This window comes from Bombyx mori, chromosome 22 (assembly GCF_030269925.1).
Source record: "Bombyx mori chromosome 22, ASM3026992v2".
Lineage (NCBI taxonomy): Eukaryota > Metazoa > Arthropoda > Insecta > Lepidoptera > Bombycidae > Bombyx > Bombyx mori.
Genome location: NC_085128.1, coordinates 16,121,140 through 16,136,857, shown reverse-complemented (window position 1 = coordinate 16,136,857; position 15,718 = coordinate 16,121,140). Strand labels below are relative to the sequence as shown.

The following is a 15,718-nucleotide window of genomic DNA, read 5'->3' as shown; positions in this document are numbered from 1 at the left end:
AGATCGTGCGAATCCGCGGCATCGAAATCACTTTTACATTTTACATGTCGCGTTTCATCTTCCTATATCCACCGTTTCGAATACTTTACAGTTTTTGTGGTCACTGACGATATTGTCCAGTTAACTTGATCCTTTTCGGCGCGCACTGCGGTACCGTAAGTTTCGTGTAGTCGGTGTGGTGGAGCTCAATGGGGCTTAGTCTGTAGTTGGTTCTGCGGGGCAAGTGCTTCGCGCGCCTTTTTCCAGGCGTAGTCTCCCGTGAGAAATTGGAGGAGGCGAAGGAACTCGGCCCTTCTCTTTTCCCCTTCTTCGACATAACCCGGTCCGTTACCCCTCTCGACCGGGTATCCGTAAATGGATTCACCAGCGTTAAAAAAAAGTTAACTTGATCCTCGAAGTTCTGAAACTGAGATGTATGTGACAGATTTCGAAAAGGTGAACGTCAAACCGGAAACGTATTAATAAAAAACGAACTGTATGTATGTACCAAGGTGAAACAAACGATATTTTTCAGTCGATAAACACATGACACATCAAGCCCGCATCAGTCTCCCTGGGGCGGGATCTCATCTGGCGCAGTTAACTGCCGCGTAATGGTGTTTTTATGATTTTTCCCCCAAACATCAACCGTTCACAACTACACAGTTCATGTTTACGTTAGTAATCACATTTTCTGGTACTGTGAGGTGGGTCTACACTGGTTAGGTATAATGCTTCTTTATTTTCTTCATTTGATGGTTGGGCGAATGAGTTCACTTTCCATCTGGTATCCAAAGCCCATAATGCCATCACAAAGTGAATGTCACAAACCCACCTTGAGACATGAGGTATCAGTATCAATTGAATAGTACAAAGAGTGCACGACAGAAATAGCTAGGAGCGTTGATACTCCCGAGACGACGTCCTTCGGGATAATCCCGGAGATGAAATCCCGTCGTATCATCAGGATGGGTACCAACGAAGACGAACTATCGGCGCGCATATTCCTTCATCGTGGAAGTCAATTATAATCATGACTGTAGAAATTGATACAGTAGAAATTGATACAATATACAAGAAATTGATACATTAGAAAAATTGATACAAGCATATTGGTTTAAGCCACGACGACTTCTGACCTACTGAACTCGATGCCACTGTGGTAGCCCTCTGTTGTTTTCGGTGTGATTTATTTGCGCATTGTCGAATGTATGAGGTGTTTAGAACCGAGATCATCTTCCTTTTTAACCGAGCAGGAAAATATATAGGAGATATACGAAGGCGAAGTTGAGCAAAACGACATTTGGATTTACTCGAGGCAAATTAGAAATCTAAATAATCTTTTTTGCATCAAAAGTTTCGTGTTGGTATTCAAATAATTTTGTGTTTGATTATATAATTGGTAATTAAATGGTGGTTATTTGAAATTTTGAATTAAAATCTTTATAATCTTATCTGAATTCTTCATATTAAAAAAAAAGGTTATTTATGTATTTAGGTTTCTTAATTTCTCATGAAGACAATGACAGAGAAGTCATTTACCCACTCCTCAGATCAAGTATAGTTTATTTAAAAAAAAGAGGCACGTTTTATAGTTTCCAACATCTGGCTTATATGTACAAATATAGAGTCCGAGTCGACGACAAGTGTCTTTTTTAAATGTAACACAATCAACGCGAGATGAAGCATTAAGTGTTTTATTCTAAGTTCAAATGTAGATCAATGATTATATCATTGAATTAGATCAATGAATAAACCGTCTTCGTCGATTACGACAAAGATTTTGACGAGCGAATTAACCCATAGACATCGCCTACTGAGTTTCTCGCCGGATCTTTTCAGTAGGTCGTCATTCCGATCCGGTGGTAGATTCTGCGAAGCACTGCTCTTGTTAGGGCTAGTGTTATTAAATTCTCTCAGATTGAGCTCACTTACCCGTCCGCCAAAAGCTGTAATAGTTAGGAAAAAAAACTCAGCCTTTATCTTTGAATTTAATCACACATGCTTTGACAATTTTATTTATAGATATTTAAAAAAAAGACCCTTATTCAACATTACCGTTTCCACGCAGCCCTTGTGGCTCGAAGGTTAGGATTCTGCGTTTAGACAGACGCTATAAATGACGTGTCCAACGATGCCTCTAAGTATATCACAAACACGGCAGCCTGTTTAAACTCGGGCCCTGTGGAAACTCATCCCGGCATTTGTACACTCGGCTCGGTAAATGTTTGTTCGGACCGATATTGCACGCCACATGACGTTTTTGCCGCTGCGTCTGTTTGATATCATTTCCTTTTTAGTGACTTTTCATCTCGATTTGGAACCGTTTGCCGTGTAACGATTGTTTGTGTAACGTGTTTCGCATTCGTTCATATCAGGGCTCGGGATCTCTTTGTCTGCGTGCAATCAAAACGCTTTATGACCCTTGAAGATCTTTGTAATGAATTTCGTTCATATATTTTTTAGGTATTGTTGTTAAAGGATTTGCTTGTGAATGAAATAATAATAGCCTCTATGTATGTTTAGTAAATACAAACTTACCAAAACTACATTTACTGGTCGAAATTCTTCATGAATCAATCGAGGATGTCACCGATCTTTGAAAAGTCAAAAGACTGTCATTTGTTCAGAAATCAGAAAACAGAAAAAAAAATGTCATCAAGTTCTTCGAACTATTCCGAAGTTCCGCAAATTGAATCCATTTACGAAAACCCTAAATCGTCTTCATCGGAAGAGCCTCCGATAGAAGAATGGTCATCTTTATACCTTGGTACTCCACCGGACAGTCCAAAGATGGTTCTCTACAAACAAGGACTTTACGATCCGGGAAGTGGAGAGATCTGTGCGAAATATATCGGTTTGTCGGACAGTGAAGTGTTCAGACATCCATACAGTTCATACCCTCGCATCAAAGATCCTGGGATAGAAACGTCGTTATTGGACCCAGGTATTTAAATTTTAAGGGGCAAGTGGACAGAGGAACTCATAACCAAGTTTTTTGTCACGAAGTATTCTAGGGTACTCAATCATTACAATAGAATTCAGATTTCAATCTTATGTATTAAAACTCTAAATGAATGGATGAGCTTACCTTGTGTCGTGTGCTTGCTATGCATCTTGAGGCGTGAGATCCAAGTCAATTGTATTTAAAAGTGCTTTCCCACTTTTGAAATCGGAACGCATGACATTTTTTTGTTTGCTTCTCGGCGAAAGATGGACTAAACAATGGCGCTTATCCGTGTAGGTTTACAATACGTCCTACCACCTCTTATCACGCAAGGTTATAAACTTGTCCAGTTATGGTTATTCTTTCCTTGTGGAAATCATTTGTGTGAGGTACTTATTTTTTTAGTTTTTATTTCTAAACATACCATGTGTTCTCAGTATTTGAATAATCGCATACCTAAATAGATACGAGTTTAATCCACCAGATCACAGATTTTTACACTGTTTTCTCGTCTGACCAGCATCAGCTTTTTATTACTTAGGTATTTATTATTTATTACTTAGACGAGCTCACAGCCCACCTGGTGTTAAGTGGTTACTGGAGCCCATAGACATCTACAACGTAAATGCGCCAACCACCTTGAGATATAAGTTCTAGGGCCTCAAGTATAGTTATAGCGGCTGCCCCACCCTTCAAATCCAAACGCGTTACTGCTTCACGGCAGAAATAGGCAGGGCGGTGGTACCTACCCGGGCGGACTCACAAGAGGTCCTACCGCCAGTAAAAAATGATATGCTTCTAGAAATTACACATTTTGTGCGGCCACGCTTAATCTGCTTTATAGCGATAGCATTTAATGTTCGGTATTCGTTTTGTAAATTATAAAATACAATTTGTTTGATTCTCGACATCTTTAAAATTGAGATTTGACATTTCTAGAACCTCAAATACTTTTTAATTTGAACGGTCAAGATCTTTATTTGGACTTGTGTGAGAAAATGGGCTTGATCCCAGTACGAGGTTTCCACAAAGCTCTCGTTGAAGATGTAATTAATTTACAGGTATGTTTTTAATTATGTGCGTGCTTAGTGCAGTTGGAACAGCGCCCCCTAGCGGCAAACGAAGGGAAGCCTTTCCAACTCCATACAAATTTGAGTTAACTTTTACGCGGTCGAGAAGTTAAAAAACTCGCACTAAGCACACTGGTACAAATACTGGTCATAAGTTGTAGTTGTATGAATTCAGAGATGTTATGTGGTTTAAGAGTGCCTGCATATTTATTAACTGTTACACGAGATGCTTTAAGAGAAAACATGATTTTTTTTGCGTCTTGTAAGTCTGCATTTGTGGGTACCACCACCTTGCCTATTTCTGAATGAGTAATGCGTTTTGATTTCGAAGGTTTCAAAGAGCAGACGTTATACTATAAAAACGGAGACTTAGAACTGGTCAAGATGGGTGACGGCGGTTCTTCGGTGACACCTTAACACCAGATGGATTACTGGTGGTAGGACCTCTTGTGAGTCCGCACGGGTAGGTACCACCATTCCGCCTAATTCTGCTGTGAGGCAGTAATGCTTTTCAGTTTGAAGGGTGGGGCAGCCGTTGTAACTATACTGAGACCTTAGAACTTAACTCAAGGTGGGTGGCGCATTTACGTTATAGAGTTCTATGGGCTCCAGTAACCATTTAACACCAGGTGGGCTGTGAGTTTGTCCACTCATTTAAGCAATAAAAAAAAAGATGGACCTTGAGCTCATACACCCATTTTACCAATAAAAAAAAAAGTCAGATTTCATGTCACTGTACCTGCTTTCAGTACTACGGTGTTAAACCAGTAGGTGTAAGAGCAATGTGTTTATCATTGACAAACAACAAGTACGTGAAACGCCTCGACTTGTCATACAATCAATTGTCGGAAGACGCTTGTTACCATTTGGGCGAGCTGCTTGGCGACAATTTTAATCTTAAGGAATTGGTATTGACGGGATGCAGGTAACATTGGCTTATCTCTATTAAGTTATTAACATCACCATTCGTAGTTTGAAACATGCTCACTTTGTTTATCGACTAAAAAACGTTTTAAGCGTCTTTGTAGGCAGCGGCTTAGGTCTGCCCCTGAAATTTGCTGAAGTCCATGGGCGACGGTAACTACCCACCATCGGGTGGGCCGTATGCTCGTCTGCCTACAAGGGCAATAAAAAAAGGCGATTTTGAAAGACACGAGTAAGCCAGCTAATACGGCTGTATTTTTGTGTGTTAATATTACCTCAGATTTTTTTTCTAGGTGATCCGATTTCAATGGTTCATTTTTATTTGAAATCTGGGACCTTTCATTGGATTATAATTTGATCAGGATCTGACCTGAATTTTTTGCGTTATCTAAGAATAATAATTTTGTATTAGACTTTGCGTCAATTTGACTTTGGTTTGAAGTTGAATTTTTCTATAATAATTAGGATAGGCACCGAAGGCATACGGAGACTAGTCGTAAGGTTATCGGCGCGAACTATGAAGGAACTGGATTTGTCGAAGAATGAGTTTGGCGAGACGGGCTTTAAATATTTGGCCGATCAGATAGTAAACGGCGCGGTCATTAAAAGGTAAGCTAGTTGAGTTATCGTATATTAGATTCAATTGTTACGCGCTGATGCTCGAGATAAATAAAACTTTGACCGATGTACAAAATAAAAATGTGTAGTGTCGTGAGATACTGCATAGGAACGAAGTTTCTTATTATAAAGGTATTAATTTTAAGTTCTATTCGAGGTATAAGGACAATAAAACTGGAGGTTTCGCAACAACCCACGGTCATTCGGTAACATGCGAACTTATTGTGGTACACTTCATTCACAATTTTTTGCATAAGAGTTAGTGTATTGCGCAAACGAACGCTCTGAGATCTTGGTCAATGAATGATAAAAAAATATGTTATTTTTTGTACGTTATTACAAAGTTAAGTCGTACAGTGTGTGCATTACTAATAAAACTCTTACGTTACGGACGTTTTTTCCTGGTTAAGGTACCCCTCCGCATCGTCCCATAAGGAACTTCGTTCCAAAACTCTATTTAACACTTAGAACACTTAGGCACAGTTCACAATTCGAAATTCATCTCTCCCGCTTCACCATTAAGCTTTCGTTAAATTTAAAAAAAAAACTACTTCATTTTTATTATATGATCTTGAATTTTCAATTTCTATGGAATAATGGCCTGTCTTTGATCGGGTCAGAAATATGATGGATAGTGACGGCTCAAATATTAGTTCTTTCTTCTGGAAACTACTGGTTAAATTATATTTGATATTGCTTTGCCTACAACACCGAAATCTTAACTTATAGGCTATCATGATAATTTTTTTGGGATTACATGTTTTTTTTTTATCTTAGATTGAATCTTAGTCACAACGATTTGGGAGAAGAATCGGCCGAAGAATTGGCAGCTGCTTTAGAAAGGAACAACACTATAAAGTGTTTGGATTTGTCTTGGAATCAATTGTTCAGAGGTTAGTACAGAGCTTGTAATTTAGTTTGGCGTTGAAATTTGAGTTAATGTATTTAAATGATGATTATTGAGGCTTGTGTAGAAGGCGAAGCCCACTAATTTTTGGAACGAAGTTCCTTATGGGACTGGATAAAGAGAAAATTAAAAAGTAATAATTTAAAAACGCAACGTTATTAGCGAAATTAGTTACATTTATCAGTAATGAGATAACTCAGCAATGGAATAGTCGAATCGCGATGCGACGGGGCGGTGGGTTCGTCTGACGAAACTTTTAGTTGGCTGTATCATTCTGGTCGCGTGGGCCTGATACAGTCTGTCATAAATATTAAACAGGACACGGCTCCGACTCCCTCGCGTTTCATTTTCAACGTGCTTCCTGCCTTTTTTCATTGCTGGGACGTTTACTTTAGAGTAATTGAAAAATTTGGTCTCTTTTTTTTGAGGTTAAATTACGTATCGAGTTTTTCTTCATCAAATGAAAAGTTTCAGCATATATAATTCAATATGTAAGCATTAAATATGTAATATAATTCCTATATTAGGATTATCTTCTCTGTTATATGTAATGTACCTACACTTACACGGGATGTCATTTTGACAAGCGAAACAGATGCATTTAAGGCTTAAATCTCGGGTTTCAAGATGGAAACCGACATTAACTTTGTGGGATCTATGGCTCTTGATAATCTTTTAATAGCATACTCGAAAGAATATTGAAAGCATAATAATTATATGGCTGTCCTTTAAAAGGATTTTTTCTTGTTTTCGACTTTATATTTTTATTCGCCATTAGTCCATGGATTTAAATGGCGGCTAGGCTACACAAGGTAGGCTGTGAGTCTACAAACCTTCTCCTCCGTGCGTCGTATTCCTCAGTTCTGAGGGTCGTGACCTTTACTGAGCACTTTTTTTAGGACTATGTTCCTCCATTCACTTCTGTCCTCCGCGCATTGGATAGGGACATTGATGCTGGATTCCAAAGTCGTCTTAATCTGATCTTAATACTAACCTACGTTGGCAAAACAAAAAATATTACATATTATATGTTTAATCTCTAGCAATTGTTTCCCAATAGGCGCAATATTTGTTGCATTAATGTTCAATGTACAGACGATTTCTTTTACGATACCGTCTGCAAAATCAATATAAATAATTAAACTCAATTTAAGAATTTAATATCCTAATTAATGTAGACACGTTTTGCCGTGCGATGTTTTAGGATCAACTGCTTTTATAATAGAGCTGTGTCGGAGCAGGGTGCTCAAGGAATTGAATCTGGCATGGAACGGATTGTTTGTGGGTAGACCTATTTCGTACCTACTAACTGTGCCCACATTGACGACTTTGGATCTTAGTAACAATAAGTACGTATCTTAATTGTATTGCAATCACTAAGTAGGTATCGTAAGCTCACGGTCTATTTATGGATTCGACAACGTGAATAAAGGTTGTGCCGAAAAACAAAATACCCGGGCATCATTTAAATAAGTCACTAGTATCTAGGACATATATGGAAAGAGTAGTGTAAGTTAGAGGGGGATGTACTCGACCGAAGAAGACATGAATGCAGTGTGTGAATGACGATATGAGAGAGAGAGAGAGAGCGAGTGTTGAGATGACGGCTGATAGAGGAGAATGGAAAAGAAAAATTCGTTAGGGACAGAAAAGAAGAGAAAGACATAAATAATTGGCAAATTATCAAGCCGATGTCATATTTCGTTTATATTCGAACATGGTTTTAAAATATCAATTAAATTAAATTGTTTGACATAAATCAATATGGGCCAATGAAGTTTAAACTTTAACCAGCATTCCGTAAAGTTGATATTTGCGACGTTTTAATTCCTTCACGCATTGAGCCCCACAGTGGTAAAGTGGTCTGGGCAAACGTAAATTTTCATTTCTTTGTGTTCTTTGTGGTCTAAATGGAATGGATTAACTAACAAGACAGGTACATGGTCTAAATTAGCTTTGACGATGTTTAAGGTATCAAATATCGCGTGCGGCCCCCAACAAGGATCGAGTTGTTTCCTCATTATTCCTCAACAAGGCACTTAACGCTTATTCTGGTCACATTATTAAGAGCGTCTTACAGCCAGTTAAAGAACCATTAAAGATAGTATTGGATGCTTAAATCATTAGGGGCTTGTTTTTAATGAACAACGAATTGCGTTTTAGTTCAATGGGCATTAATTACACTTTATTTTACAGGATTTTTTGTTGCATTTGTGGATGAACAAGCTCTGGGCTACATCTGTGTGCTTAGTGCGATTTTTTTAACTCAAATTTGTATGGAGTTGGAACAGCGCCCCTAGCGGCAAACGTTACGCTATAGAGAACGTTAAGTTAATCGCACTAAGCACACTGGTGTTAAGTGATGATGGGAGACAATTGACGTCACGGCGTGAATTCCGTCACCCACTTTTAGTCCTAATTTCTAAGTCTACTTCATGAGTAATTAGAGTTCGTAGATCCTTAAATGCCCATTTTGAGACATTAGGATCAAGTATCAGTTGAATAGAAATGGCCGGTATCAGGAACTGAAGGAAGAGGAACCGCACCAATAGCCTTAACGGGCCCATGTTCTTCCAACCTTTGCCAAATCATCTGTACACTTACGTATAGTTTTGTTGTTTTACATCTCACACTGCACCGGTCGTATACTGGTGCCCATGCTAGAATTATAATTAATTAGTTTACTTCAAGTATGCAGTACGTCAATTCAATTTGTAGGTTGATTCCGCGAGCGATAAAAGCTATTGCCATCAGACTCAGGCTAGCTAAAAAACTGCACACCCTGAACCTGTCACACAATCCCGTGACTCCTGCAGACGCTTTCCTGCTCCTCAGTAAATTAAGACTTAAAACGGTTGGAATTAAAGTATTGTTACTGGATGGTGTCGGTGTCTCGAAGGAGTTTGTTGACGTGAGTTTAGTATCAAGATCACCACTGTTGTTTCCGAGGAAATTGTAATTTTTCTTGGTTAAAACGGATTTTGTTGTTTTTTTTTAATTGCTGATATGGGTGAACGAGCTCACTGCCCGCATGGTGTTGAGCGGTTACCGGATCACATAGACATCTACAACGCAAATTCCGTCTCACAACTCGAGACATGAGTTTTAAGTTGTCAGTTATTTCGAGTATAACGGCTGACCCTCCCTTCAAGTCGCAACACATTGATTCCCGTGCGAACTCACCAGACGTCTTACCACCAGTACCACTACCGCCTCTCGGTTTACATATCCACATACTGCTGTGACAAATGATGGATTTAATAAAAAAATATTCGAAAGTTATACTTTTTTATTAAATGACCAGTCAGAAATCTCCAGTACGTCTTTTTGGAGATTGTTCTAAAATGTCCAATACAAAACTGAGTGGCTAGCCATTTAACAGGACAGTTACAGGAAAGGTAGATGGCAAACGTCCCAGAGGACGCAGTCTCACGAGATGGTCGGACCAAATACGATCTTCTCTAAATATCAACTTCCACAATGCCCTTCATGAAGCTAAGGATCGCAGCAGATGGAGGGAAACCGTACGGGTGAAACTGACGCAGAGGGGAGTCACGACCCTCAGTAATGAGGAAAACAACGCGAGGAGGAGGACCCGTTTAGCACCAGGGGGGTCGTGAGCTCGTTCACTCGTCTAAACATTAAAATCAGGCTGAAAATCATAAGTCTAACAAATGTGTAGTGTTTTTAAAATGTTTATTGTGCAAACTAAGAGCTCATGATTTAAAGTCTGCATTTATCGGGGTTTTTTTTCCCCTATAGTGTAGGTGACGGCCAATTTATAAAACTGCCAGACTTTAACTAGGAATATAATTTGTTTCGATTTTTCATTCAGGAACGAAAAGAAGTCTTACAATTGGATTATAGAACCGATACGTCAGTGACCTACGGCCATGTTATACGGAACTACACGTTGTCAAAGCCCGACTTGCGGGCTATTGTTCTTAAGCGAATAGACTTTTTAACAAGCAGATCGTCTAAAAAGAACCAATTGGATATCGGGTTAGAACTTTTCAAATTATATTCGTTATCTATACCTATCTCGTGTTGGCATAATATTGGCAAATTATCGTAAAAAAAGAGTACTTGGGTACATAAGCTCTACATGAGGTAGACTCTCAATGGCTTATTTGGTACAGACCTGACTCATAAGTTCGTCTTACTTTTTTCCTGGTTGGGCCGATTCTCTTACGAGGTTCGTGTGGCTCCCCTAAAGAGGCGCACATGATTTGTGGGATTGGGTGACCGAAGTTGGTACAGGTTCACCCACTAAACGTCTGCCCAGTACTCTCGCCCAACGCCTAATCCCCGTCCGAGACAGACTCTGGGAAAAGTAGTCCTACTGGTAGTGGGTACGTCCTACCGCCAAAATAAGTCACATGGCTGGTCGTTAATAAATAGTAAGATTGAATTGATTTTTACTGGTGGTAGCATTTCTTGAGAGTCCGCGCGGGTAGGTACCACCGCCCTGCTTATTTCTACCGTGAAGCAGTAATGCGTTTCGGTTTGAAGGTTGGGGCAGCCGTTCTAACTATACTTGAGATCTTAGAACTTATATCTCAAGGTGGGTGGCGCATTTACGTTGTAGATGTCTATGGACTCCAGTAACCACTTAACACCAGGTGGGCTGTGAGCTCGTCTACCCATCAAAGCAATAAATAAATAAAAAGGATTATTAATTTTAGTTTAGTTCACCGTTTCATAGATTCATTAATTTTTTATTGAATCTTCAGTCTGTACTTCTTACGGGAGTTGAAAACGCGTGAGGCGCCTCACATGATGCCGCGTGAATTAAACAGAGCTATGAGGCAAGCTGGCTTCGTCATGGACGAGGGACTTTTGGACGAGATCGGGAATGCTTTTCCGGGACCACGATTGGAAACCGGAAAGAAAACAATAAATTTACAGAGTACGTTTTTAGAATATTGAGTCTAACGCATGTTTTTGTTGATAATGTTGGACATCATTACGTCACAGCTATTCGACTTAATCTAATGGACCCAAAGGTTTCGTTCCAGTTTGATGAGTGGAACAGCCGTTATATAATACATTTGAGACTTCGACCTCATGTCTCAAAAGGAGTGTCGGCACTCATGTAATGTTGTCTAAACAATTGAAAAAGAAAGCTGATCATAATTAGCCTTTCATTAGAAATAAATAGAGATAACATTATTATAATTATATGAATAGTCATATCGTCGCTGTCAAATCAAAATCTGCTATGTGCAAAAACTCTATTTTGAATTAACGAGTAAAAACATTTTCGTATAAAATTTTATTTTAAATGAAAGCTATATATAAATATTAAAGCTATAGACATATAACAGTTTTTTTTATATGGTAGATACGGCTGTGCTCTCAAAAAGTGCACATAGCAGATTTTGGTTTGACAACGACGATATGTACGATGAGTATTAATTTTACATTTATAACAGATGTAGCGGATTACATAAAACGTATATGGCCCGAGAAGAAATTTCCACCGACCCCTCCAGAGCCCGAACCAGAACCTAAACGAAAAAAGAAAAAAAAGAGGAAGAAGTATTTTAAGATTAAATGAACAGACGTCTTGAGTCTTTGACAGTTGTCTAGACTAGAATAAGTTTGGTAGTACAATAAGTATGTTCAGAAGTAACTATTTTGGTTTTTTGAAATGAGAAGAATGTCGCGGGAAGTGTTGTCAGAAATAAAATTCTTAATCCCGAAATATTAAGAAGTAGTATGACTTTGTTATCATATTGTTTTGATTTCACTGAAAGTACCCTTTGCCAGTGTACCAAATTCGATTATATTTTTGAAGTTTTCACTTCTAAAAAAACTTCTAAAACACTTCAATAAAAAAGAGAAAAACATATACCTCTAAGACTTATCCTGCGAGGGAATAAGAAATAATTAATCTAAAAGATCATTTCTGCCGCGTGTGTGAAAAGCCTTAGTGAATATTGTAAATAGAAGTAAAACGGGTATTGAGATTTTTTTTTTGGTTAATAATATTCTGGGATATGAGTGTCGTATTTTAGTAAGGGGTTAATATGGATGATGATGAACACTGGCGTCATTTTTCAATATATTGTACATACTGTCTATCTAGTACGAAATTATATTTTTTTCATTTTCTGAATAGCTTTTAGGTTTATTTTCAATATCGGTAATTTCTATGAGACCATTCATCAGTCAACGCGTGGATTAAATTTAATACTGTGCGAAAATGTATACCGAAGAATTTGATTAAAAATAGTATTCGCAATTTCTCGGGCAATTTATTTAATTTATGAAGACGATTGCCTCGACAAAAATAACGTCACTCCAGTTGTAGTGGGAGTTTCTGACCTCATTTGACTAAAGTGAAATTCTCCCTTGGAGGGGCCCTTTGTTTCTATGGAACAAATTTAAAAATATAAAACTGTTTGTCCCTGTTGAAGGCTAAATTAGTCATCGCGATACACGTTATCTTAAGATTGTCGTGCCTTGTAATTCGGGGGATATGTTTAATTCAGCTTTTGTGCTAAACTTTGTAAGAACGACTCGGTTGGGCCTCGGATTGACGACATTCCGTTATGAGTTTTCTGCTTTGTGTTTTGGAATTTAATTTAAGTGCACCGAAGGAAACTTTTGACATTATTGAAATCGTATCGAGGAGCAAAAGTTTAATGACGTAAGACAATAATGGATTCACCATTGGATATTTTTGTAATACGCTTTTATTAGCTTCTGACTTATGTGTACACATGTATGTTTGTAACGGAATCTTTGAACATGATTTTGACCCCTTTCAAAACGTCGGTTTAACTCGAAATTTGGTATACTTATTAAGGACCGATGAAAATTCAATATTTAAAAAAAAAGGTGAAAAAAAATGTTTAAAAATTGAAATTCAACTAAAATCATCATCATCATCATTCCTTCCTATTACCCTCTGCTGGGGTGTAGGGCTCGAATCAAATTTTTCCATTTATTCAACTAAAATATGAAAAATAAATCATAGTTTAAAAAAACTAACAAAATACACTTTTATAGAAAATCGAACTAAAAAATAGAATATTTTTTTAAATAAATTTGTATTAAAAATAGTGTAAGAAAAAATGATTTTAGAAAAAAGCGTGGGGTGCATGGTATAAGTAGTTATAAATATTTTATTATTTTCTAGTTGGATTTTCTGTAAAAGCGTATTTTATTAGTTTTTTTAAACTATTATTTATTTTTCATTTTTTTCTGTTTTGTTTTGCGTCATGCAATCAACGCACGTGTTAGCAATACTTCATTGCTGATCTCACACGAATAACGAGCACTTGACGCTTGAAACATTTTACTATGATACACAATCAAGCCCACGGTGTAACAATAATGAAACTCGCCACACTGAAACCTTTATACCAGTGCCATTGATTTTTTTTTAATGCTTAGTTGGGTGGACGAGCTTACCTGTTAAGTGGTTACCGAAGCCCATAGACATCTACAACGTAAATACCGCCACTTACCTTGAGATATAAGTTCTAAGGTCTTCAGTATAGTTACAATGGCTGCCCCACCCTTGAAACCGAAACGCAATACTACTTCACGGCCGAAATAGTTTTTTTTTTATGATTGAAAGATTACTGGTGGCCCGGAGACCTTTCCAATTTCACCAGGACACGTGGGCGAGCAAAGGCTCAGCCAAGAGGGGCGGGATTTGCTAACAACTGCCCGAGCGCCTTCGAAGGAGACCTAACAACTCAAGAGCAATTGCTTCGCGAATGAATCTACTACCGGATCGGAATCGCGACCCGCTGAGAAGATCCGGCGAGAAACTCAGCGAGCTGATTCATGGGTTAGGTTGCACGGCGAACTTTTTGTCGAGTTCGACGAGTACGGTTACCGAGGTCCCTAAGCCTGCTCCTAGTGTTAGAGCTGAAGGCGTCTAATGCAAAGGTTATTGGATCTGATGGATCCGTAAGGACGTGTCTAGGGCGTCGACGGTGCTGGCTCCTGCGTGGTCAGGATTCGGGGAGTAGTCAGCGGCGGGGCCGAAATAGGCAGAGTGGCGGTACCCTCCCTTGCGTACTCACAAGTGGTCCTACCACTAGTAACTACGCAAATAATAATTGAGAGATTAAGATTGTATTTACAACTGTCCAACCCTTCAAAACGTAATATGCATGATTGTTTTACGAAACAAGCTCGACAATCGTCTTGTGCAAATTTGGACTTACATCCTCTGCCTGTAGTACTTGAGGTATAGCAAAAGTGGTTGATTCTATTGCGGCCGTCGGTTGGTGATGAAACAATTCCAGTAGTAGCTTGCCAGCGTTTACTTGCCCTATGATAGCCGATAGCCGAAGTCTTCTATGTGGGCCCTAAAATAAAATTTATAATAGAGTAGTTAAAAAATCTCGTGAAAGCCTGTCTAAATAAAAAAAAATCACGTTTACCTAACAATAATTATTGCTTAAGCTTCTGAATCCGCATCTTCATTGACGAGTTTGCCTATAGTTTGAATTCGATTTAAAATACCCGGTACACAGAAGTCGTCTAATGTAAATCATTCAAAAGTCACCCCTTGGCTGACTATGAAAAGTGTCGCAAAAGCATTTTTATTCCGTTAAAAGCGTCTCTAAAGTGTTTTAAGAGGCGGCGTAGATAAATAAATTTAAGTTTAAGGATAAATATTGACATTCCGAGTCGGGAATTAAGCACTCATAAATGATTTAGGAGAATCCATCTTATCTCGTTTTGTTGCCTTCGAGGTTATTACACGATAGATCCATCAGATTGTTATTCTACATTTTTTATTCCATCGTAATTGATACTATTTGTAAAAACGAGCTTTAGAAAATTGTGAGTTTTAATTTTAAACGTTGTTTAATGGTGACCCAAGTCCATAGACATCACAACTGAAAGGACGCCACTCAGCTTTCATAACAGCGGCCTCACCCTTCAAACCGGAAAGCAGAAGTAGATTTTACTTAAGTCCTTACCTTTCTTCTGACTTATCTTTCTCTACCCCCTTCTAATATCCATCTTGAGCAAATACAACTAAAGCATCTTAAGGTTGCTGCCATATTCCTACCAAATTCTGCCGCGAAGTAGTCCTAAAATTGGACCATGTCTAAGGGCGCGGTTAGCCACTCTATAGGCCTAGGCGTATCTAATCGATAAAATGTTGTTTGGCGATCCATCCTACCACGACATGTGGGCGATTGAATCACGTTCAAAGCAAGCAATTTGGAAAATGCACCACTAGGGAACTCGCTAAGTAATTCCCCCGAGTACGTGTGGCATAATGTAGCAAGCAGC

At 38.5% G+C, this 15,718-nt stretch overlaps 1 protein-coding gene across 1 annotated transcript; it reads left to right on the top strand.

The window, feature by feature from the left end:
• Positions 1-2,579: 2,579 nt before the first annotated feature.
• LOC105841854 (leucine-rich repeat-containing protein 74B) lies at positions 2,580-12,161 on the top strand. The gene is made up of 10 exons (XM_021348903.3): positions 2,580-2,926; positions 3,866-3,987; positions 4,746-4,921; positions 5,386-5,529; positions 6,316-6,431; positions 7,650-7,794; positions 9,164-9,356; positions 10,281-10,447; positions 11,179-11,354; positions 11,881-12,161. Exons 1-10 carry the CDS (start codon positions 2,632-2,634, stop codon positions 12,003-12,005), a joined length of 1,659 nt encoding a protein of 552 aa, XP_021204578.3. The 5' UTR covers positions 2,580-2,631; the 3' UTR covers positions 12,006-12,161.
• The last annotated feature ends 3,557 nt before the right edge of the window (positions 12,162-15,718 follow it).